Source organism: Aricia agestis, chromosome 1 (assembly GCF_905147365.1).
Source record: "Aricia agestis chromosome 1, ilAriAges1.1, whole genome shotgun sequence".
Taxonomy (NCBI): Eukaryota; Metazoa; Arthropoda; class Insecta; order Lepidoptera; family Lycaenidae; genus Aricia; species Aricia agestis.
Window position 1 is genome coordinate 19,302,894 of NC_056406.1, and position 26,118 is coordinate 19,329,011.

The 26,118-nt window shown below is 36.0% G+C and overlaps 1 protein-coding gene across 3 annotated transcripts in view; it reads right to left on the reverse strand.

The window, feature by feature from the left end:
- LOC121727849 (homocysteine S-methyltransferase-like) overlaps positions 1-26,118 on the reverse strand; it is a 40,763-nt gene that overhangs the window by 3,094 nt on the left and 11,551 nt on the right. Inside the window, exons 1-7 of one of the 3 annotated variants that reach the window (XM_042115892.1) lie at positions 24,808-24,924; positions 21,859-21,866; positions 18,216-18,399; positions 13,258-13,428; positions 8,119-8,216; positions 2,899-3,060; positions 1,507-1,721 (exon numbers count right to left, since the gene is read on the reverse strand). In XM_042115892.1, coding sequence (XP_041971826.1) covers positions 1,507-1,721; positions 2,899-3,060; positions 8,119-8,216; positions 13,258-13,428; positions 18,216-18,393 — 824 coding nt within the window. In that variant the 5' untranslated portion in view covers positions 18,394-18,399; positions 21,859-21,866; positions 24,808-24,924. Of the gene's footprint in view, positions 1-1,506; positions 1,722-2,898; positions 3,061-8,118; positions 8,217-13,257; positions 13,429-18,215; positions 18,400-21,858; positions 21,867-24,807; positions 24,925-26,118 lie in introns of those variants that run through there. The other 2 variants (XM_042115881.1, XM_042115901.1) reach the window with 2 other exon arrangements.

The window sequence follows — 26,118 nt, forward strand, 5'->3', positions numbered from 1 at the left end:
AAGAAGTTTCGACCCGACGTAGTCCTAAAAAATAATAAAATAGGCTAAGTGCGAGTCAGACTCGCGCATGAAGGGTTTAAAGTTGTCAGTCCCTAGATGCGTAAATCAGCAACACTCTAAAAATTTCCTAAATTAAGGCATAAAGTGACTGACCCTTTTAGATAAGACAGAATTAATTGATCAGTGATCACCTATCATGTACACTAACAGGGAATTTAATAACAAATTAAATATGATGAAGACAAAATGCCTTCAAAAGTTGCCCTATTTTTGTGATAGCACCCCCTTATATATATTATAATATTATCATTAAAGATGTAGAATATTCATAAATAATATTATTTTTCTGAAATAAACTTAATTATGTTCTTATTCCATGTTAATTTTATGTTTGATAGCATTTTAAACAAAAATAAAAAATATTTTTACTATTCGAATTATTCGAAAAATAATTTGGCGAATATTCGAATAATAAAATCGTTGAATATTCGAATAAAACGAGTATTCGAATATTCGAATAACATACCCTAGTTAGTAGTACACTTTTGCCTTTATGCTAAGTACTCACTACTCACATACGGTTTTGCTCGATCGAGTAATAACGAGGAGCAAAACACGCGGCTCGAGATTTCGTCCACACATTCAGCATTGCCCGATAGTTTTATTCTAAATCGATATAAATTATGTATTTAATTCCATCAAGCCGGCTCGATGCGAGCCTTCGAGCTGTCAGTTTTGTGGTCCACTGCACAATAATTATTTCTCGATTTGGAGTAAAACTATCGAGCAAAACCGCATGTGAGTACTTAGCATTATAATATTAAGTATGGATTAAGTATACCGTCCACTAACCTACTCTCTAAACTAAGAAATGATAGTCACACAATTTCATATTTTTCTAATGTTAACATTTTTATTACCTGAGATAACGTCATATCTAACGAACTTCTTTGTTCCCAACAAGGTGCACTTTCAGACTCGAGTCTCAACTTTGATGGATAAATTGCTTGTTCGAATAATATAATGTCTAGTCACTTCAGATAATCTCCTAAATCTATCTCCGTATGCGTTTAACTTTGTAAGCTTATGTGGAACAAAACTTGAATGCATCAAGTAATTATCTTGTCATAAATTAGTAGTACCTAAGCTCTAAAATGTATCATATTATGTTTTTTGCTAAATTCGTACTGTTAGTATACTTTAGTAGTTTTGACTGAAAAGTCCTTATAGTTCTTAATAATATGTACTTTTTGGGAATGAAAAATAGATTTAAAAATCCGTTTAAGAACTACCGGTTACATATTTTAATTGTAACATATTATTAAGAAAATGCAAATCAGTACAATTTTTAATAGCCAGCTAACGCTTAGCATTTTTTCCAAATTAAGTACGTAGGTCCGCCTAGGAATCAATTTCTATATTTTGTGATTCCCCTGATTTTGCTTGTCTCTAACATCGCGTGATTCGTCCACTTATTTGCCCCCTATAAATATCCATAGAACTTACCCGATCTGAGGATTATATTTCTCTCCCGAGTTGGGGTAGACGATGAGCGGTATGGGGTCGTGGGGCCGGTCGTCGTTGAACCCCTTCATCAGGTTGGAGACGAAGGATGGCGCGCAGCAGTTCACGCCCACGGCCACCAGCTGCTCGGGGTTCGCCTCCCAGCATTTCTTGGCGACCTTTTGAAAACTCTCTCCGTGAGCTATACTTTGGTTGTCCTGAAAAATTTCATTACTTGTTAATTTTAATTTGACTTATAATATTAATTAGCACACAAATTAGTTTAATCTAACTACATTCTGTTCTCATAATTAATGCACGAGTAATTTAGTAAGTTCTTTAAGCAATTAACAAAATTAGCGAAAATTTATTTAAGTTTAGGTATATAAGTAACTATATATGTATAAATCACACCCTGAATACATATTTTTAAACTGGCAAATTATTTAACATTTTCGTGCTCCTTTTAATTGCCTACGAAGAAGACGTTAACGTAATTATGATATTTAACGAAAGTTAATTAACGTGCAAAATAATGTTTTAAAATGTTTACAAAAAGAATTATTAATCGCACAACAACAGAAAGTGTTTAATTTGTGATGTAAGTTATCGTCGAGTTGACCTTAAAACGCGCTATAATCGTCGAGGTCGTCGAGCGAATTCTGATGAGTTTTTTTTGAAGTTCCTTGATATTGTGACCCAACTTTTAATAGCACTCTTTATTTAGGAATGTAATTATTCCTCTTCAACATCTTAAGCTTAAAGATGTAATAAATAAGGCACGTGAAGTTGCAGGTTTTGTTTTAGTTATGACTGAATCTAGATAGAATTAAATTATTCCTTTTCAACATCTTATGCTTCAAAACTATAATAATTTTAATAAACGAAGGCACGGTAACATAAAGCAGCTGTTTGTTTCACTGAATCTAAGTGTTGTAAATGAAATTGGACTCCTAAACTTCAACTTGCGAGGAGCAGATAACAACTAATACGAGTTTAATTTCGTCAGAAAGAATTAAGGATTTCATTTAGGGAACAACTATTTTATTGGATCACTTAATGTTTATTTGTATTCTGTCGATTTGGAGTTTTATAGCATTCGATCATTTCGATTAAATTGGAGATAGTGAATAAAGTTTTATACCTCACAAGTCACAAGAATAACCGGGAAAATAAGTTAAGATGCAGTCTGATGCTGCTCATTATTATTATTTGACTAAATAACTATTATAACCTAACCAGTAACCACCTCAGTAAGACTTAACCTTGGAGTTGAGTATTAGAATATTTCTTTATCTATACTTCTATGACAGGATAATAGACTTGACAGGATTATATGTGATTATATCATTTGATTAAAAGTTACTCGGTTACACGATAAAAATAACAGCATACTTTGCAGCTGAAGGAGAGCCAGGCTTTGATATTGGGGTAGTCCCTCAGCAGCTCGCACAGCATCTCCGCCTCCTCCTGGCAGGGGATGGTCTCCAGCGCCAGAAGGTCTACTCCAGCCTCCACCAGCGCCTGGATACGAGGCCGGTGCCACTCTCGCATTGTCTGGTTGAAAAAAATAGGTATTCAAAGAACTCAGGTTTAATAAAGTCTGTATAAAGAGGAATAATGGACAGAAAATAATAATTTTATTTGGAAAAAAAAATTATATTTTGCCATATATTTTTATATATAATAGCAAAATATAAAATATTAATAGTGATAGCAATACATAGCTCACAGCCTCATAATAAGTCCGGCTCTATAATAGGTTTGTGTACAAGTAGATAATTGAAATAATAATAAACGTCGTTAAGGCCGGCCGGGAAGGATATTCGCTTGTCCTACGGAAATTATCTTTTCGATAAATTATGTCTTTACAACGATTCATTCGTAAACAAATTTTTAAATGGCTGGTAAACATTTCGCATTACAGAGTCAATAAAATCGTATAATAAGCTCATCCGAGTTTGCATAGCCGTCTGGTTTTGATGTAACTTGGCGTCGATGGCGTCTACGCAGAACTTTCCGAGTGAAGCTAAACTCGCTTCCATAACTCAACCACAATAGACATAACTACCAGTAGTTCGACTGCAAAGAAACGGACAGGTTTCAATATCTATCAAATTCGTCGGGTTTCACTAGGATTATGAACGGAATGTGCCTCGCGCTAGTTGATATAATTTATTTTTAAATATTAATTAAAATAAAGATTTCAAAATTGGATTCTGACAATTTATCGCATGTGCCAAAACACATTGAACAACAATACGACCAAAGAGGAACACGTCCATCGAATATGTCATAGTTTTAAATTCGTAGGTAACAAGTTAACAACCCTAGCGACGATTTTCGTCATAATACGTCAAATTTAAAAATTTCAACATTAGTTCTAAGTCGGTATACTCTATAATTCTGTCTACTCTGACTCAGCGAAATAAGTAGACGAGTCGTAAAGTATGATCAAAGAAATAAATTTCCGAAATCGCTGAGGTCGCGAGTCGAACGATTCATTTTCTGATCTCGAACTGTTAACGTGTTGCTTTATCGAAATACGTTATTATCATTTAATCACGTATTTGGTTCGGTGCCAGTTTTGATTGAATTAATATCGTAAACGGTATTGATACTTTTAAAATTATTACAAAAGCGACTCCGTCGGAAATACGGGGTAAGCCGAAGCATCTTTACTTTATTTATATCTTTCGGTCGACCCGAGCTTTTCCCAAATGGTTCCAGGCTCCAGCTCTAACCCACCTTTGACATATCTCCGTGATATATAGCAAAAAGGTAAGTGCCATAATATACATTTAGTACATTACAGCGTCAATTGTTACATTCGGCAGTTGTGTACAAATTATGGTGTTAGTTACCTAGACTCTACACATTACTTGGGACATATTGTATATTTAAATATTTTTTAAATTTCTCAACTCTCGCAAATTATGACTCAATATAATTTCGAAAAATATCAACGCTGCTGTCTCATTAATCGAATCGTTCGTTAGCTCCGGAGCAATAAACTAATAAAATATTAAATAAAAGCATTAAAGATAAAACGAATGTCATAATTTTTAACGAGCGATGCGAAAGTAAATAAATGTTAATAATTTGCACGGAGCGAAGTTATCGGCTAGGCGAGACTGCGGACAGCGGACAGTGGGCAGTGGGCAGTGGGCAGTGGGCACGGTGTCGGGCGATAGTGCTGTACTCTGACCAATCTGACCCCTATACAATGTACTCTGGCGATAACGCAGCTTTTGCAAATTCATGTGAAACTCTCTTGTTTAGTCATACAAAAACTTTCCACATTTTTAGCGATAAAACGAGTAATTGATTTGAATTTATATACGTGGGAGAGCTATGCTTCGGCACGAATGGGCCGGCTCGACCTGAGAAATACCACGTTCTCACAGAAAACCGGCGAGAAACAGCGCTTGCGCTGTGTTTCACCGAGTGAGTGAGTGAGTTTACCGGAGGCCCAATTCTCTTCCCTATCATCCCCAATTCCATTCCCTTCCCATCCCTACCCTCCCCTATTACCCTATTCGCTCTTAAAAGGCCGGCAACTCACCTGCAGCTCTTCTGATGCTGCGAGTGTCCATGGGCGACGGATGTTGCTTTCCATCAGGTGACCCGTTTGCTCGTTTGCCCCCTTATTTCATTAAAAAAAAAAAATGACCTGACTAGCATGAAGTCAACTTTAGTACTGAGTGATAACTGCTTACTGAAGTAATAATAATATCTATGGACGCTTCACACCACGTCAGTCTGGCCCCGTGCTAAGTACCTGAAGGACTTATGTTACAGGTACCAGACAACGGAAATATATTTAATACTTTTATACTATACATATATTTAAGATTTTTATTATATGATACACATATTTAATACACATCCATGACCCAGGAACTTTAAAAACTTTTTGCAAGCGACCCCCGGCTTGAGTTACCAACGCGCTCACCACTGAGCCACAGAGGTCGTCAAACCAACAAAACTTTTATTAACACGTAACAAAAATTTTATTATATTATGATACAAATAATTATTTAATACACATCCATGACCCAGGAACTTTGAAAACTTTTTGTTCCGTCGGCGGGATTCGAACCCGCGACTCCCGGCTTAAGCTACCGACAGCCCACCAACTGAGCCACGGTCGTCAAGGTCGTCGAATATATATAATACCTTTTACACTAGTAGTAGTCTTTTACTGAGTGTGTACACGTCGGTCGTCAAATGATAAAAATACCGAGTGTTAATCTCGCCACGTCCTCAGAAACAGTTACTTAGGTAGTTACTGCCGTCTGAAAGTGTCTGTAAAGTTTTTACTGGCGTATTTTACGTTACCTAAAATAAACACCTTCTTCGCCAATATTTAATGATTCGGATGAAAGACCACGTGCGATTTTTATTAAAATTTATTGGAAATTTGCAGCTTCGTTTTGTTGAAGTAAACTTTGACCCACTTGCAAAAATAAATAGAGTATCGCTGGATACGGACACTACATATTTAACGACGTATCAACCTCAATAATCAATGCTAATTAGGTATTTCTATTTCTATTCGTATATAGTCCGCCCGCCGCCGGAAGATGTTTAACATTAAAATAATGCAAAATAATTCGTAACAGAATACTTAGTCGGGGACATTTAAAGAGTTTCCTCTAATTGGGAAAACAATTTCGTTTCTAATAAGCAAAGATCTGGTTTCTGTTTGTTTCCTTCGTATAAAGTGTGTACCTTATTATCAAGTAAGTAAATTTCTGCTTGATGACTATTGATAATTTTAAACTAGTCATTACGAATGCTATGCCATCTTTAGTATCATAGTGAAGTAGTGCGTGAGTACTGAGTAGTTAATACCTTGTTTGTGGTAGATTTTAAAATGTTTGTTTACAGTTTAAGTGATTAATCACTTTTAAACGTCTAAAAAATAAATAATTATTTCCACGTGATGAACGTGTGGCTGTAGGTATAGTTAATTAAACGTTTACGTATTTTTATACTTTCCTTAAACAAACGCAAAGTAAATAAAATAGGATTTATCTTTTTTAAACGACTCTGCACACCGCACCTCTCACCTTTCGGCCTCGAGCAGCGAACTAGGTATGTATAAATTACCGAGGAATCTTATATACCGTATCTAATGAAATGAGAGCTGTAAGCGCCAGCCAAATCGTAAAGAGAGTCGTAAAGTAGGGTGCAAATTAAAATTTATATCGACCGTGTAAAAAAATCCGCTTGCTCCCTTTTTTGTCGGCGATGTTCGACGGAGCCCCGAACTAATTGAATCAAACAGATATTCGTGAGGAGAGCTTCATAATAGAATTTAGTTTTCACACCGACGAGCGACTCGCCGCTTTTACTACCCTCATTGTAATTATTTATAGCCCCACTGTCTCGACTCTCGGCATTTTGCTGCTCCAGGTGAACTAACATAAGTATGCTTTTGTTTTTCTCTTTATTTGGAAATAAACACTTAGCTTTGTAAGAAATAAAAATAAATAAATTTTAAGATTTCAACTTACTTATGATTTCTAAATAATTTGTAATGTAAAAATGTTAAGGTTTGTTAACAAAACCTGTACACATTATTTTTTGTAGGTTTCCCACACATCGACACATTATTTTTTGTAGATCCAAAATTTTGCCAGCTTCGAAAAATTCTTTGATTGATAAAGACAATTTTAAAATAATATATTCCTCGAATCACCCGCAATGGGCTAAAAAAGCTTAAACATAATCCACAGACTGTTTATAAAGCGTCTAAATTTAGATAAGAGAGTTTAAAGCGTCTACAAAGTGTAACATAATAATAAGCCACTCAACACTATTTTCGCTTGCCGCTCTAGATTATAATCTCAGCTCCTGTACGTTATTTTGCTATAGCAAAATAACGTACAGGAGCTGTGTAGAGGAACTCGAGCGAGTTCAAGCTACGCTCATACTACGGCGGTACTACGAACAACCTATAAAGCAATTATTACGCCCCGCGCCGCTTTAAAGAACAATTACCTTCACTTTTCCTAATGAGGACAAACTGCCGTGATAGCTTCCCTAGTAAATAGTTCACAAATGTTCCGTTTACGAAGGAATTTCATACATTAAGGATCCGGATGAAAGTGACAAAAAAATTCGTAAGTCGCTATCAAGTGACAGAATTTCACTTTGACTGACAGGTGAAACAATCCATACTTCCATACTAATATTATAAATGCGAAAGTGTCTATCTGTCTGTCTGTCTGTTACCTCTTCACGCCCAGACCGTTGAACTGATTTTGCTGAAATTTGGTATGGAGATACCTCGAGTCCCGGAAGAGGACATAGGATACTTTACATCCCGGAAAAATGTACGATTGCCGCGCGATTAACTAATTTTGTCGCAATGGAGTTGCGGGCATTATCTAGTCTTTAAATAAACAGTATAATTGAACAATTAATACAGTAAATAAAATGACTTATTTATAATTCAATCTTTCTTTTTTTATTTCTTAAATCTTAATGCAAAATGTAAAGGAAAAAAATTACAACCGCAATTGACGGCATAATAATAGGTTAAAAGGGAAAAGAGGAAAAGGAAAATGATATGATGTTGAAAAAGGTAAGGAAAATAATACTCACTTCAACTGTGGTGTTGTCGGCGTAGCTGCCGTCGTACTCCGAGCCGTCGTGCAGGTGGGCGCCGTACGGACCCACGGAACCCACTATCAGTGGCGTATCTAACGTAACAAGTAAAAGCGTTAATTTAAAAAAAATACACAAACATATTATAAGTGTCACTCTCACAGTAAACAAGAATTAAACGACACATCTCATGTTAAAATACATCAAGTCGTAAAGGCTGCAGATCGTGCTTAACAATTATACACAGATACACATAACATACTCTCGAAAAACATAACCTTCATTCTGTCGTAATCGGATGAGAATGTGATCTATTAATTTGGCACTTTGTTCAGTAGTTTATTGACCAATTTTTTTTAATGAAATAAGGGGGCAGACGAGCAAACGGGTCACCTGATGGAAAGCAACTACCGTCGCCCATGGACACTCGCAGCATTAGCAGAGCTGCAGGTGCGTTGCCGGCATTTTATGAGGGAATAGGGTAATAGGCGAGGGTAGGGATGGGAAGGGAAGGGAATAGGGGAGGGTAGGGAAGGAAATAGGGTAGGGGATTGGGCCTCCGGTAAACTCACTCACTCGGCGAAACACAGCGCAAGCGCTGTTTCACGCCGGTTTTCTGTGAGAACGTGGTATTTCTCCGGTCGAACCGGCCCATACGTGCTGAAGCATGGCTCTCCCACGTCTAATTATTTTATATTTTATATAAATTCATTAATAATAAAAATTAATTAATTTTGATATCTATATTATTAATTATTTCACAATATTTTAATAGACGTCGATTTTATTGCTTACTTTAACACGGACACAAAGATTAAAAATGCGTTAAAACTTTTGTAGCTTCACAGATATTTGAAACAGGTTCGGAGACTTTTTAATTTAAGGGTGGGTTGCACCAGAGGCGTAGTTAGAGTTAAGGTTAAGGTTATCGTCAAATATGGCGTCAATTGACAACATTTCATTTAATTAATCATCAAAAATAAAAAATACCATTTCTTTGTTTTTATTTCCGAAGTCCAAAAAAAAATTTTAAAAATTTTTAATCATTAATTTCCGAGAAGAGTACGGCAGAATACGATACGATACACACCTTTGCTTGTAGGAACGAAAATAATGCAGATCTAAACACAATAACAAATTCGATAACCTCAAAATAAAGTATCACAATGTCAGTGACAGTACTGACAGTTTTTTTTAAGAAATCAGCTATGACGTGCAAACAAATTTTGTTATTCAACCGTACCAATGACGTCATTTGGCGCTTAAGTCATTTTAGAATGATCAGAATTAAAAACCAAGTTTTATAAATGAAAATGACCACATTTTCAAAAATAAAAAATATGGGTCCCCTAATTTAACCCCTACTTTTATATTTTGTCATAAAACAAGTACAAAAAATATTTGAAATGTTGTCAATTATGGACTTTTACTAGGAATTTGACAGTTCATTTGACATTTTGTTATGGTTAAAGTTAAAGTTATAGTTAAAAAGTAAGTTGGTGCAATCCACGGCTTAGTAAATAAACTTTGAAAGTAAGCCAGTTTGGAGTACGGATTGATTTATCGTGTTCTGTTGCTGACACATGGCGAGTGTACGAGTAGTAGCGGCACTGCGGTCAACTAGCTGTATATCAAGCATATTATTGACTTCTGATCCTATAGCAAAATACGTCATAATAGGTTATGGAGTTATTATTAAGACCACGGAATATATAACACTATTAGTGTTATATATTCCGTGATTAAGACCGTATTTGAAGACATGAGTGTCATGGAGTAGGTAACTAACATTTTGCAACATTAAAGCAATTACTCATATATTCGGGATTACTAGCGATCCGCCCCGGCTTCGCACGGGTATAAAATATATAGCCTATGTCACTCACTGAAAAATGATTAAAATCGATTCAGTAGGTAGTTTTGATTTATATTCATTACTACCCGTGACGGTGGCCCGCAATGTTCGGTACCGCCGCAAAAGCTACGTCCCGAAATTTTTAAATCTGTAATATCTTCGAAAATATTCATTTAAATCATATGCTGTTAAGGGCCATAAAGATCTATATTAAATCAATAATGTATTTAAAGTATTTAATTGAATAAGGATTAATGCCGCATTGGTTAAAATCGCTTCAAAAATTAGCCATTAGTTATAGTTAAAAGTAAATGACAAAAAAATGTTATTGTGGAATATCCATAAGAGATAGACATATACCTACCATCGCGGAGTTTTCTGTAGACCTTTTCATAGTGTACAATACTTGGTACATTAATTTGATGAATCTCGTAGGGCTTAGCCTGCGTTTGCAATGTAAGCGGAAAAAATGTAATTATTTATGACATCACATCAGAAACTTCAAAAATAACAGTATTTCTCCCTACGAATAATAAAAACTAAGGAAAAGTAACTCCGTCAAAATACATGCGCCACAATACTTGTCAAAAAGTGTACCTTAGGTACACATTTCAATACATTTGCAATATTTAGGTGACCTTGAGCGGTACTAGGCTGACGTTACATTACACAACAAAAGGAACCAAATTTAAAACGGTAATAGTATGGGAGTTACGATTCCTTAGTTTTTATTATTCGTAGATTTCTCCACTATTTAATGAATGTGATAAACCTTCCTCTTTAATGACTCTATCTAGTATCTATTAAATAAAACCGCATCAAAATCCGTTGCGTAGTTTTAAAGATTAAAGGGATCAAAGGGACATGAGCTTCGATCACTAATATGATCGAAAGACATGAGGAAAAAAAGCGACTGTTTTATAATATGCAGTGATAATTTGAACAAACTTTTTTACTTATCTACTTCATCATCTAGCTCAGGGGTTCTTTTTCAGCCTGCGGCGCAGTTACACGTCGCAGTATTTTGTCACGGTGCCCTAATCTACCTAGCTATTATAAAAAGATACATAAATAAACACCTTTATTATTATAGTTAGGTTAAGCAGGTAAATGATAATTAACAAATATTTAATCATCTGTCTGCTATACATGATTAATGTTTAATTTTATATATAATATTTGTGGTTTCGGATAATGATGGAGGATGGACTCACAGCGCGGAGCGACGCCCCTCTTGCCATTCCACGGTGCACCAGAGCGCCGTGGCACACACTTTGGGAACCCCTGATCTAACTAATATAATATAGCTATAAATAGAATCCACATTTTTTATTTCAAGTAATTTTCGAGCCTCCATTTATGAAAAAAAACTGTCAGTTTTCGATTTGTGAGTTATCCACTTTATCCACTGCCTTTTTTATGTTTTTACAGTTACATTTTTCAGAAAACTATGTAGATACTTGTTTTAGTTCATTTTTAAACATGACACAAAAGCCCCATATGTGCGCGTAAAACAGTTTTTGAGCAGCTTAGTTTAGATAAAAAAAATATAAATATCTCTTTATTATTAATATAGAAAGCAAAATATATATATAGACGAGCTTTTACCCGCGGCTTCGCTCGCGTTAAGAAGTATTATTAAATACAAACTTTCATCCCCTATTTGAACCCCTTGGGGTTAGAATTTATCAAAATCCTTTCTTAGCGAATGCCTACGTCATAACATCTACCTGCATGCCAAATTTCAGCCTGATCCGTCTAGTGGTTTGGGCTGCGTGTTGATAGATCACTATATCAGTCAGTCACCTTTGAGTTTTATATATATAGATACCTATCATAATATCCACCACAACTCACAGTTGACTACTGTAATATAAGCTAGTAAAAATAGTATAAAAGCGTATTAGGGTCAGTTCTCGACACACGCGGCGAGGCGCCACCACTATGAAAAGTGCACGAGACCGAAAGCGAAATGTAATATAGTAGTGTTAAAGTATACTTCATTTCGTCTCGCCGCCCTCACAATATACTTATAACAATCTAACACAACAGCTAACTTATGCCTTCAGTTTGATTAACATTCTGACTCTGGAAATTATAATTATAACTAGACGTTCCGCGCGGCATTGCCCGCGTAAATTAGATTTTTCACAGACAAATTGGTCGACAAAAATAGCCTATGATCCTTCACGTGGTCTACCAAATAAGAGAAAAATTGCTCCTGTAGTTCGTGAGATAAGCCCTTTCAAATGATTTCGCCCGTTTTGCCACATTTTCCTACATTTCTTCACTCCTATTAGTCTTAGCGTGATAAAATATAGCCTATAGCCTTCCAAATAATTTCCCCCCGATTTTTTCACACTTTCCTCTATTTCTTCGCTTTTATCTTATATCTTTAAACGAGCAATTCTTGTATATATATATATATATATATATATATATATATATATATATATATATATATATATATATATATATATATATATATATATATATATATATATATATATATATATATATATATATATATATATATATATATATATATATATATATATATATATAAATTGGAATCTCGGAATCGGCTCCAACGATTTTCATAAAATTTAGTATATATTCAGGGGCGATAAATCGATCTAGCTAAAAATCATTTTTAGAAAATGTCATTTTATTCGTGTTTTATCGAATACCGAGCAAAGCTCGGTCAAATAGCTAGTTAGTATTAGCGTGATAAAATATAGCCTATAGCCTTCCTCGATAACACTGAAAGATTTTTTCAAATCGGACCAGTAATTCCTGAGATTACCGCGTTCAAACAAACAGACAGACAAACTAACAAACTCTTCCGCAATATAATAATATTACAAGTATAGATAATCTTTAGCTTGGTTTTGTATTGTTAAGCGACTCGTTTAATTTATTTATTTTGAATGGTTATTAATAATTACTTAATTACAACTTGAGAAGTGATGACGTAGAGCTTGCGTAGAGCGTGCTACGCGCGTAGCACCCCTGTCATTGCAATTCCTACTGGGTTAGGCTGGATTTACATGCGTCCGCCCGATCGCGCGAGCAGGCCCATTCGTACAGAAGCATGGCTCTCCCACGTCACTGGGATTTCATTCTGCTGTATATATGCTGAGTAACTAGCTTTTTCTTGTGGAGTGGCCAAACCGCGCGTTCGCCCTGACGCATATAAATCCAGCCTTACTCCCAGTGTACGAATTTTACGAATGTTACTTATTCTAATCATAGCTTTTAATTGACATAAAAGTTCTTACCACTTTGATCATAAGGTTCAAATTCCTCTAAGTACAAGTCGCGTGCCTGCTTGGCCAAGTCGACGGCGCGACGTATGAGGTCCCGCGCCTGTTCTGCCGTGACGTTCAGATGCTGGACGAACCCGTCGATCGATGCCTGGTATGTGTTTGTTATGATTAAATTCGCGCCCGCTGAAACAAATATTATTCTTGTTACTCCCACAGTCGATAGTCGATACCTTAAGAACTGGTCACACGGAAAAGGATGAAACGTGATGAGATTTTTAAATTATAGAAGAGGTACGTGCAAAGAGCTTAATTTACTACATAATACAAGTTTATTTGAGAACATTCATAGTACGTTGCACCACAAAGAGCTGCTCCTCATCATATATTATTATATACCTCGCAGTGTAAAGCAACGAGCCGTTCATATACGAGGCGTCAGAAAAAAGTACTGTTTTCTTCACATCGTCGTGTTGCGTCTCGCTGCTGTTCGATGTGAAGTGACCCTTATTCAGGGAGATTAGCCAGTTGTAAGAGGAACACACTTGTCTTATGTGATCCAACACGTGTAACTAAACCCTCATGTTAGAATGCCACTTGTCACTACTCACTAATAATATGTTATATCGTAACGAGGCACGAATGATGAGTGTGTTACCACTTCCCAGGTTGAGTAATGGTTGCTCGGTTCCAATTATGTATTTGCAAATTACTAATAGCATATGAGATAGAATATGTAAATAATATAATATGAATATTCTCTCAACAATAACTTAGCTAGACTTAATGTAATAATCAAGTTTTTATTGGTCTAATATTGTTTCCATAAAACGTGAAATAAATTGTTGTTATTAATAGCTATACAAATGAGTGTAAATAAAAATAATCAAAATCATAGAAAAAACTCGTGCAAGAGGAAAAATCCGATCACGCGCTATCACACGCTTGGTGCGTGTGCTCTGAAAAGCTGCCAAATGTGGCTGCGGCCGCGTATCGACCATTATAAACAATATATTAAATTAATCGCGCGTTTTTTGCCAACATTTTTGTACATCTGGAATCACAAAACTAATAAAATATGTACAATAATTTTATTTTAGAAACTGACTTGTTTTAATAACATATTTTAAAATTGACTTTAGAGAACTAAACACCTGGCGTAGCTATAAATAATTTTCTATCGAGCTCGGTAAATATGATGAAGTTGCCGTTTTTAATAGCGATGTCATTTGTAAGGGTGCACTTGCGAGTGTCTTTGATGATGGAGGGGTGCTATAGGGGTGCTACGTCAGATCTCCAGCGCAGTAATGAAACTCTCGACTGAGCAGTAACAAAATGTTTACTTATAGCATTATCAAAAATACAAATAAAACAAAGATTAAGAAAAAATTAAATAGAACTCTACATTCTTTCGTAAAAACGCATAAGTCCCGATGTTTGTTACTTAAATAAATGAAGAAAGTTAATACAATATCGTGTGTATTTATGAATTGATAAAATGTACTTTACAATATGAATACGATGCTATTGTACTATCTAATCTTAATTAACACTTTAATTAAGAGTAAATATTGAGCTGATGCAATAGCTCTTATCCTACGAATAACCTATCGATACAATATTTTGTACTCGAACATATTATCTCGACGAAATTATTCTGCTGCTCTCGCACAATAAACAGAATGCGGCACGACACAACTGTTTAAACTTTCAGCGGTGTACGAACTACGAAAACTGAAAAGGAAAATTTGTTACTTAGAAGAAACTAATTACATACTACAGAGTGACTAGACGTGCCGCGAATGGAAACATATTAAAGACAAGGTGATTAATGATGGCGCCGGGCGGAGAACAACACGGAATATGTTTTGCCGCCCCGGCTCCTCTACAATGCAAATTTACGGCACCGGGTTACCTACGTTTTGTGCTCCACGTGAGCGACAACAATCTACGTCTTGATGGTCGTTTAATTGGTTTAGGAAACTACGTGCAACATAGTATGGGTTAAAAATAGAATGGCAGAAGTTAAGTGTAGGATCAGTCTTGGGGAGGTTACTCGTTATGGGTGAAATAGAAACAGTTTGTTTACTCTCTACATAATCATACTTACGTACTCCTAAGCAATCTTTCACTTAGTAAACTTTTATCGCAGTGAGCAGGCGTAGTACGATTAATATCAAAAAGTAAATCTCTATGCTTACATTGGTAGTAATAAAAAATAAAAAAACAGTTCTGCGCCGTGATTGACTTCAAGTAGATTAAGATGTAAACTGTAAACCTTTGTACGTGAACAAATTATTACGAAAGCAACGGAAATAGCATTTGGACGAAAAGCCCATAGACGACTCAAATTATTGAATTAAAAAAACTCCATGCTACCTACACTTCCAAAATACCGGTTTTATTAATACGCATATATAAAAATGAAGGTCACTTAAATTGCAAAGTGGTCATCATTTCGCTTTATAATCTTTATTCACGGTCTTTATGTTTCGAAAGGGCTTCGATTCAGCCAAGGGCGCGCGCGGATCGTCCCTTTTACAGGAAAACGTTGATTTATCGTCTACTTTTTACATCTCATAATTACACCCCGATGAGGACGATGTTTTTATGTTTATTCATATTATCATTCCCTCTATAGGCGACCGGCAAAGCGAGGCAGGAGGCTCGCCTCCAGGGAGTTATTTGCCCGTAGACACTTTCAGGCTTTTCCTTATGAAAAGAAACGGTCCGTTTTGTGGTGAAGAAAAGCGCTTTCATAGGACGATGACACGAGGCGAGGTCACACTCGCGCTCGCTGGAAGGAAATGACAAGCCAAAAGCGACCTAACGCATAATTTGTCAAAACACCCGTACCGGAGCACTCAGCCACAACTCAGCTCTGCTGCGGCATCGGCTGTGTAATGTATCCATATTCATTCACCTACTGACTCCGTGCGGATAAGATGTAATTACTGCCTCCTCTATCACGCCTTGTGTTCCATTCCTGTCTAAATTGAAAGCATTTACTACTATTATATTTTACGTTTTTTGATTAATCAATGCGGTCGTAGGTTTAAGATTGACTTTTACATAGGTCAATATTTTTTAAAGACAAAAGTATCTAACTTACTGGATAAGTAATGTCGTTAAACAATATTTTTTAAATTAACAATTCCACTTGTATATTTAACATTTTGAAATTGATAGGTAAATATGATATCAAAATAAAGTTTCAGTCGTAAATCGTAATTAATATAAATATTTTGTAAAATTAATTATCGTATACATTTTGTAACAAAGTAAATGTAATTTTTAATCTGTTTTACGGGAAAATGTTGCGGTTGAATTTAAAAGGCAAATTCAAAAGGCACTTATATTGTTTCATATTAAACGAAGTGGTCCGATAAGTTCGTATCTCTATTGACATAGCAACTGGTATTATCTACATAATAATATGCACAGACATTTTTATATCACACTTGACACATGTGATAAATCAGCTGTTCACTATAATCACTCGACATAGATAAAAAAAATCAGCCAAGTGCGAGTTGGACTGCACGAAGGGGTCCGTACTATTATATAGAGCAAAAATACTAAAAAATTGTGTTTTTTGTATGGGAGCCTCCTTTAATTATTTTGTTATAATATGGGAGCCCCCTTTCAATATTAATTTTATTTTGTTTTTAGTATTTGTTATAACAGCAATAGATATACGCAAACTGTGAAAATTTCAGAAGCGTAGCTATAGCGTTTCTTGAAATATAGCCTGGAGACAGACAGACGGACAGACACACGGGCAGACAGACATCCAAGTTTTAGTAATAGGGTCCTGTTTTTACCCTTTGAGTACGGAACCCTAACTAGTCGTTTAGCCCAATCTGTATCTGTACGGATGGACTTGACTAGTCCAGGTATCTGGTACAATCTCGACAAAGTTCCCGCTCGGCCTACTGGCTATTGCTATTTCTCCCTCTGTGAAGAGTCACCGACCGACCGGTGCAATGGGGACCGACCCACATGCAGGGAATGAGTGAAATCTCATGAAAATTTAAAGTTATAACTTAACATATTATTACCTTTTTTACAAATAGTATCTCAGCGATTATCGGTATCGATAGCCAATTAATTTTACAATATAACCCATAACCTACAACCTTTAGTACAAATATAGTATCTCAGCGATTATCGGTATCAATAGCCAATTAAATTTACAATGCGGTTACATTGTGAAATCCAGACGCAAAGAAAGGGTAGAGGCTAGAGCTCTCCTTTCTGTTGCTTGACAGCACGGAGTTTCCCTTTTATTCCACGTGACAGTTGGGTTATTAATGACCGTGAAAAATCTCTGTGATACGAGACGATCTGTCCTCACCACGTGTAACACGTACGTAATTGAATTATTCAACTAGTTACTAGACAGTATTTTTATACCAAATAGCTTTCGAATAGTTCAGCTCGTCTTATCAAAAAAAATTTCAGCTGTTTAAATTTTGAACAGGTAACAGAGACAACCCCAAGCACCTATACATATTTTAATTAATTGGATTTATTTATAAACATTTCATAGTATGAATTTTTATAAACACTTATGAAATGCAACTTCATTCCACTGCGGAAAACGCGTTTTAATATACTACCATTAGTACCCTGGACAAAGTGAAATATTTTTAATTATTTCTGCACGAAGCTACTAAGCTTTGTCATAATATTTGGTGAATTTTGCTGCGCTTAAAAACCTGCCACAAACTCACTCTGTAGTAAACGTGAAAATATAGGAAATAACTCGATCCAATAAAACTTTTGTAATAATATTATGTAGTTATATAGGTAGGCACATAAAAGCTAACTCTTCGTGTTAGCGAAGCAATATTTGTGTTGTAACATAGCAGTTTACCGGTGTGTAGCCGCGCAAGTCCTTTACCTACATCGCGCACGCTAGTAACACAGATTTCTAAACGCGAAATAATCAGGGTGTCCCGCATAATTACCTCTCAGGAAGTCAAGATGCGTGTTGACGACCTCCGCAGGGTGTGTGTGCAGGAAGCGCGCGCTCCACAGCGGATCCCCGTCTATCACGTGGCCGACGTGGCAGGACAGCTGAGTCGAGAAGCCCCCGTCCAACACCACGACGCGGGGCGCCGCCGTGTCTCCGTTAGTTGGCGTCATTATACCCTGAAAGATTTGAGGAAGTAAAGAAAAAGCTATAAATAAACGGTTTCACCACAGAAATACAAAATTAGTGGTAAAAATTCTCCGATAAACCTAGCCTAAAATTGGTGCTACAATTTAAAATTACAAAATTTAGGCTAAAAATAGTTTTCAGTTAAATAAGTTAGTCTCGGGTTTTAATTGTAATATAATGAATACCTGACTTCTTAGGTACTAAACACTTTGGAGTGGAAGCAACTGTTAATATCTAGGTAACTCGCGCGCTAAGTTTGCGTAATTGAACTTACAATAAGCGTTCGCTACGTGAGCTAGAACTTAGAATTCATTCTGTCTGAGTATTCCGTAATGTAAAGTAATATGTACGCAATCTAGTTCTATCGTTGTTGAATTAGTACCTTCATAATTGGCAGTTTGAGAGCGTCCGTGGCCTAATGGGTAGACCTTTGGTTCGCACTCTTAGAGGGTGCAGGTTCGAACCCGGGTGGAGGCGTGTACCTATGAGACATTTTCTGATCTCAAGTACATAATACGGACGCTCGTACGGTGAAGGAAAACATCGTGAGGAAACCCGCACATAGTTGGTCCCAGGCGTTTTGACTAGTTCTTTCCTCTGGACCAGGCCGACTATGATGCGAGAATGCCGTATGCGCGACATTTAATAATCTTGTCCCAGGTACTACAGTATTTTTTTTTTGTTAGGGAAATGCATTTACGCATCCCCGAAAAAAAGGGTACTACAGTATTTGAGGAGTGGTTACTTCGCTCTGAAAAATACTGTATAAATCATCCATAACGGATGTAAAGAACTAGTTTTTTTTTGGTTGGGAGTTTGTTAAGCTGGATGTTGAATTTTCAACAATCAACAGAATATAAAAGCAATCAGTGGACACGCGACCATCGGAGCTATTATGCGGCGCTTAGCAGCTTCTTATCTACCGCAGATAAATATAGTAGCGCGATGTTAATAATGCCTAGTCATGTCTTAGTTCCATTACTAGCTGATGCTTAAGATAGCTGAATAACAATAGTTTCAATCATACGGGTGAAGCAGCGTTTTTTTTTTTTTTTTTTTTATAAAATAAGGGGGCAAACGAGCAAACGGGTCACCTGATGGAAAGCAACTTCCGTCGCCCATGGACACTCGCAGCATCAGAAGAGCTGCATGTGCGTTGCCGGCTTTTTAAGAGGGGATAGGGTAATAGGGGAGGGTAGGGATGGGAAGGGAAGGGAATAGGGGAGGGTAGGAAAGGGAATAGGGTAGGGGATTGGGCCTCCGGTAAACTCACTCACTCGACGAAACACAGCGCAAGCGCTGTTTCACGCCGGTTTTCTGTGAGAACGTGGTATTTCTCCGGTCGAGCCGGCCCATTCGTGCCGAAGCATGGCTCTCCCACGTATAAAGCGTCTATCAAGTTCGAAGTTTTCGGTTAAAGAAAATTACCTATTAGTCGAGATAGTATTGATAGTAGCGATGTTTGTAAGAAAGTATTGATTTATAACAAAAATTAAAACCGACTTCCAAGTAAAAACAATAACATTACTTAATAATGAACCAAAAAGTATTAAATAATTCTTGCCTCTTTCAGAATTTGCCTAAACCTCAACTATTTCTGTATACAATATTCATTATTTTGAAGTCAGCTCAGAATCGTGAATTTCATGAGAAAATATTTTTAATTTTTGGATTGGTACCGATCTTTCTTTTATTTTTAATGCTTAAATTCTAAAAGTAACAAGAGCTATTGAATGTTCAATTTTTATACTATGAATACAAATAATACAAGCACAACTCTTTAAAAATTAAGTTTAAAACTTATTTTAGGCTAAATTACATTTTTGTTACGAAGCAACAAAATCAATAACATAGAGCCACGAAGAAGATTGTATGCATACTTAATAATACGAAAACTCATTATCCGTCTTCACTACCACTTTAGAATTTCTTAAAAAACTTACATGTTGGATTGGAACTTAAAGTACTACTGTATATGCACTACTGTATATGCTTATAATTAATCAAGCAATGCTGAAAATGAAATGTTGAAACACCTATCTCTAAAGGCTCTAGATTTCTGTTCTCTGACTTCCGTTCTATTATAGCGCTTCCGCATGGAAACTCATCATACAAAATATGCATAAACTACTTAAAACTACATTAATTAGAACGATATTTGTCCCAATTTTGAACGACTTTCCTATACAATATACCTCATGGATCACATGATGAAATTATGACCCTGAACTTAGCAAACAGCAGACAAAATAAAATTTCAGATAAGGATATGTACGAACTATTTTTTTTTTAATTTAACAAAATGGGAATGGGGAATGGTTTGTTTTTTTTTTATTTTAAAAACAAAATTTTGGGAAGCTCTCAATCAATTTCTTATTGTTGAAATAAAAAATTACAAATATGCTCAATTTTTGGTTGTCTAAGATGATATCAATTACCTACTTTTTTATTTTTATTTTGATCATTCTGGGGCTCATAACTTCATAAATAATCAATAAAAAAAAACAATTAACATGTTTGTATTTGCCGAAATTCTAAACATGAAATTTTTTTGATTTTGAATTTTGTCATGGAATCGGTAAATATCTGTAAGTAGCATATATTATTATGCTTGCAGTTCTTAAAACAACACTGAAACCTCCAAACATGTATCTTCAAGGAAGTTATAGTTCTGTTTACCACCGGCATATCTTGATTCAAAATCTTACTTTCTGGTAACATTTGCCCGAAATACTTCATAATATAAAACCAAAATCACCATACTTCCATTTCAATTTTGAGGAGTTCCCTCGATTACTCCTGGATCCCATCATCAGGTCACTTTTATGAACATGGTACCAATCCACGATCATACTATATAGGTATAGTCTATACAACAAAACAAAAATTTTGAAAATCGGTGACAAACGGCGGAGTTATCGTTGAACATACATAAAAAAACCACAGCCGAACATAGAACCTCCTCCGTTTTAGAAGTCGGTTAAAAAATTACGAAATAATAAATGAATTTATTTCGAAAAAGTCAAAGAGATTCAAACGGTGATTCATAATATTATAATATCATGAACCATTGCTACAAAATTATACCAATGTCAAGATCACTAATGAATAATTTAATATGTTAATTGTATCAAAATTATACAAATAATAACTTTTCGCCGGTAGTGGTATCAAGTACTGAAAGTGTGCTAATGACGAGATCGATTTGGACGTTTTAATGTTTGTCGGTTATTAAATAGAACACGGAACCACAAACCGCCCGGCGCTATCGGCAGATGAATCTCGACAACTTCTCCGTTTTATTCGCAATTCGCGCCACTCGTACATTTTTAAGGTTCCGTCTGTCTGTCTGTCTGTCTGTCTGTCTGTCTCCAGGCTATATGTCAAGAACCGCTATAGCTAGACTTCTGAAATCTTCACAGATTGTGTATATCTGTTGCCGCTATAACAACAAATACTGAAAACAAAATAAAATTAACAAAATAAAACAATAAATGTGATTTTCTCGGCCTTTTTTGCTCTATATCAATAATGGCAAGAGGTAGGCACTTGAATTTTTTACACATTCTTTTGTTATATGTGTACTTAAATATTTATTAATAATATTAAAATAAAATAAAAATTTAGGAGGGGCAGCTCCCATACAAAAAACACAATTTTTAGCCTATTTTTGCTCTGTATCGGTACGGAACCCTTCGTGCGCGAGTCCGACTCGCACTTGGCTGATTTTATTATTGTCTCCTACCTAAACATGTCGATAAGTAAACCTTTTAGTTTAATTATACTCGGGCCACATAAGTTCAGAAACTGTGTCGCTTACTATAAGTGGATGCGCCCAAGGTTTTGTTGGTTGTGCTAACAGAAAGCTGATAGCTTTGGGTCGTTTTAATACGTGAGTTATTCCAGTGTTTACTTGAGAGATTACTATCCTTAGGGGTTAATTATATGAGGCGTAATATATTGAAAAATACTTTAAGCTTAGGCCAAACCTACGCGACCAGGCGACTGCGAAGCGGAGCGTCAAGTTGTCAAATGTGTGTTTTGTATACAAAAACACATTTGACAACTTGACGCTCCGCTTCGCAGTCGCCTGGTCGCGTAGGTTGGGCCTAAGCTTTATGCGCTTCGGAAGTTTGGGCGGCTAGAATATAGGACCTAATAGGAAAGTAATTCATAATTATTATCTTTAGTCGCAAGAAACGATGTAGGTACTTATCACAAAATATGAGTACCTTATAGGGTAAATTTTTTAACGCATTAATATTATATATACGTATCTCTTTCTAGGAACTGAGACTTTCGCGGTAATTTTAGTGATAAATAGAATAAGAACCTTAAAAACCGCATTTAAAATTTGTGACACAAAATTCCTTTGCGTTGTCTCGCGGAATATTGAAAAATGTTTTCCTGAAGTTTTGCTAACGAGTGATGTTGAATGTTGGGGTCCCGTATTTCATTTCACGAGGTAATGCGATCAATAGCATTACTCATTAGGGTTCAGACTTCAGAAATGAAATGGCTCTTTGTAGTGACAAAGTTTGAATTCAACTCGAGAATGTTTTCAATCATATTATGATCGGCAATTGAATGTGGCTGACTCCACATTCAATTGCCGATCATAAAACATCGGTTATTAAAGACAAAAAGGTATTCAATATTCCGTCATGTTGGGTTGTACTGTAATTTAAGCGGTACTTCTACACACATTACTTTCTCAACCCGAGCACTTTCGACAAAGGAGAAAGCAAGAAATACATGATTCATTACCATAAGTTTATTTTTTAAATATTTATATTTAGAACGACCGATGTTATTCGTTTGTTAATGTCCCCGAGCCCAGGTGGGTGTCGAAATGTAAGGCGTTTTAAAATATTGTTGTCACCGTTGTCAAAAGATATTTCACCCGAAATGCCTTCGCTTTTTTCATTCAACTTTACGACTTTCGCCGCCGCCTAATTTATGTTCAATTACGAATGCAATAATGTTTTTAACATTAGCGCTTCGAGAACGTCTGGGATAACGTAGAGGGCTAATGTACTAGAAGCCCGCGCCGAAAACGTGACCCTACGGTAGGCCCGAAAAGAATTTTTAATCTAAAAGTAACGTTTAATTTCGACAGGAGGTTAAACCGTATTCGGGGGCTGGGCCGATTTAGGTTAATTTTTATTCATGCCAACGCATATTTGAGGTGTCCTCGGAACGTAAGGCTAGTTAGAGGGGCCGTAAGCCGATTCAATTATTAACGTGTCTCATCTGAATATTTGGGGAATTTAATTGGGGAGGAAATCAGCGCCCCTCTTCGGGCCCGCCGCAAACACACTGTTTGCCGGGAATAATATTTACTCTACAAAATTACGAATTAAACGACGCAGGAACGTAACTATAAGTCTCTGCTGAATACTGAAGCGTGGGAGATAAACGTGGGAGAACCATGCTTCGGCACGAATGGACCGGCTTGACCGGAGAAATACTACGTTCTCACAGAAAACCGGCGTGAAACAGCGCTTGCGCTGTGTTTCACTGAGTGAGTGAGTTTACCAGAGGCCCAATACCCTACCCTATTCCCTTCCCTACCCTCCCCTATTCCCTTCCCTTCCCATCCCTATCATTTCCAATTACCCTATTCGCTCTTAAAAGGCCGTCAACGCACCTGCAGCCCTTCTGATGCTGCGAGTGTCCATGGGTGACGGAAGTTGCTTACCATCAAGTCACCAGTTTGCTCGTTTTCCCCCTTATTTCATAGAAAAAAAGCGCTAATTCACACTGTTTTAAGTTTGTCCAAGTGCGAAGGCTCGTTTTACACGTAATATAACTCAACTCGGCCGGTAGAGTCTTCTTGTAATAATTATGTTGTTTATTGAATATAAATTAATATATTATGTTAAATTGTAATAAGAACAGACACAATCGACAAATTACCTTGACCCAGACTCAATACAACGAGTGAGTCTTTAATATTTTCCTGCGACTTGCGTACATACATTATAATCCTAATAAGTAATAGTTTTATGGGACATTGTTTTAAAACTAATACAATATGTATATCGTATCTACACGTGTTACAAAAATTTTTAAATCTATTAATTTTTTGCATACAATACATCTCTACTATTAATATGCAGTTTTAAATACACGACGCGAAGGTCACACCTACAATACGATGTTTACAAACTACCGAAACAAAAGCAACTTAATATACATCGAGTGATATAACACGTTTAACTCGTAATAACAGCGGTTATCAGCGAACAAACAGAATAGTGTTAATCTGGGCACCGCGGGCTCTCGTGATACCGAATTGTGAAGATAATTCGGTAAACACATCGCGTGGGCGACGATGGTTGCGGCCTTCCGGCCTGAATTAATAGTCCAAACCATAAAATAATAAATAAACATACTTACAAAAAGTATTAAAACAAATACGTAAACTATAAGGACTTAATGTGCAGTCATATCAGTGACTAGTAAACGATCACCGGGCGCGCGCGCCGCACGTCTTCTACCCCGCAGCACGACCAACACACTGACTCGACACGGTGAGCTTCACAAACAAACTCTATAAATATTGGCTCTATGAACAAATCCTATCAGTTGTTTATATTACGACAATTAAACAAATCAATTTAACTAATGAATACTTAGTTTAATAGCTGTGTAAATTTAAAAGTCGACACTGTTATTTGAGCTAATCGCCTCCCGCCGGCTTTGTCCGTCGGCGGCTAATAAGTCTTTATTGTCCTTTTATTTGGTGCGGAGGAAGTTAATTTAACATGGAACATTCATATGACCGATGATACTATAAGAATAATACGAGTATTATCAGTAGTATTGTCATTTATCAAGTATCATAAGTTTGTACTTATATAATAAGTACAAACTTATTATAAACAGTTAAGGGCACTATTTAGTACACTATACTAAAGTTTGTCTGTCTGACGTCTATTACCTAAAACCGGTATTAATGAAATGTGTTATAAAGATGCTATTTAAAGACTCCGTCGTATAATGGACGTCGGACAGTTTTATAGGAAAGAGAACTGCCGCGCAACAAAGATGCATGAAAGAAACGTCTCTGTTATTGAGTACATAATATATTAGTAGGGGAGGGGAAGGTGCTAATTGTGTAGTCACTCGAGCGTCATGGAAACCTAGTAGGTTTTTTACATTAGGTAAAACTGATAAAAAAATAATAAGAGCGTTTTTTATTTTTATAGCGGTGGGTTCAGAAACTACAGCCATTTTAACGTTTCTAAAAAGAAAATATATGCAGAAAATTGCTTATTTAGGTAAATTATAAATATATTTTAGACAACAATGACTAAATCATTTAGTTTAGTGCAAAATAAAATATCTGCGAAGCTTAATTAGGAAAATATGAAGCTCTATTTTTTTATATCTTAAAATGTCCCTACATCCTTACCTAACCTTTAAATCGTCAGTGCTTTATATGGAAGCTTCTTTCGGGTATACTTAACATCCCCTATCTTAATCTGACAGATCCAATGACATTTCAATTTTCAAAAATAATATTTTTTTAACACACCTAAAATAAAGTCACGGGTTAAAGTTAGCGTTAGCATAAAGTGACAATTCCACGCGGACAAAGTCGCGGGCGGAAGCTAGTACTTTAAAATATAATGCCAGTATAATCGCAATAAGTCACATAAGTACTACCTACAATAATTTTATAAGTTTATTAAATTATTGTA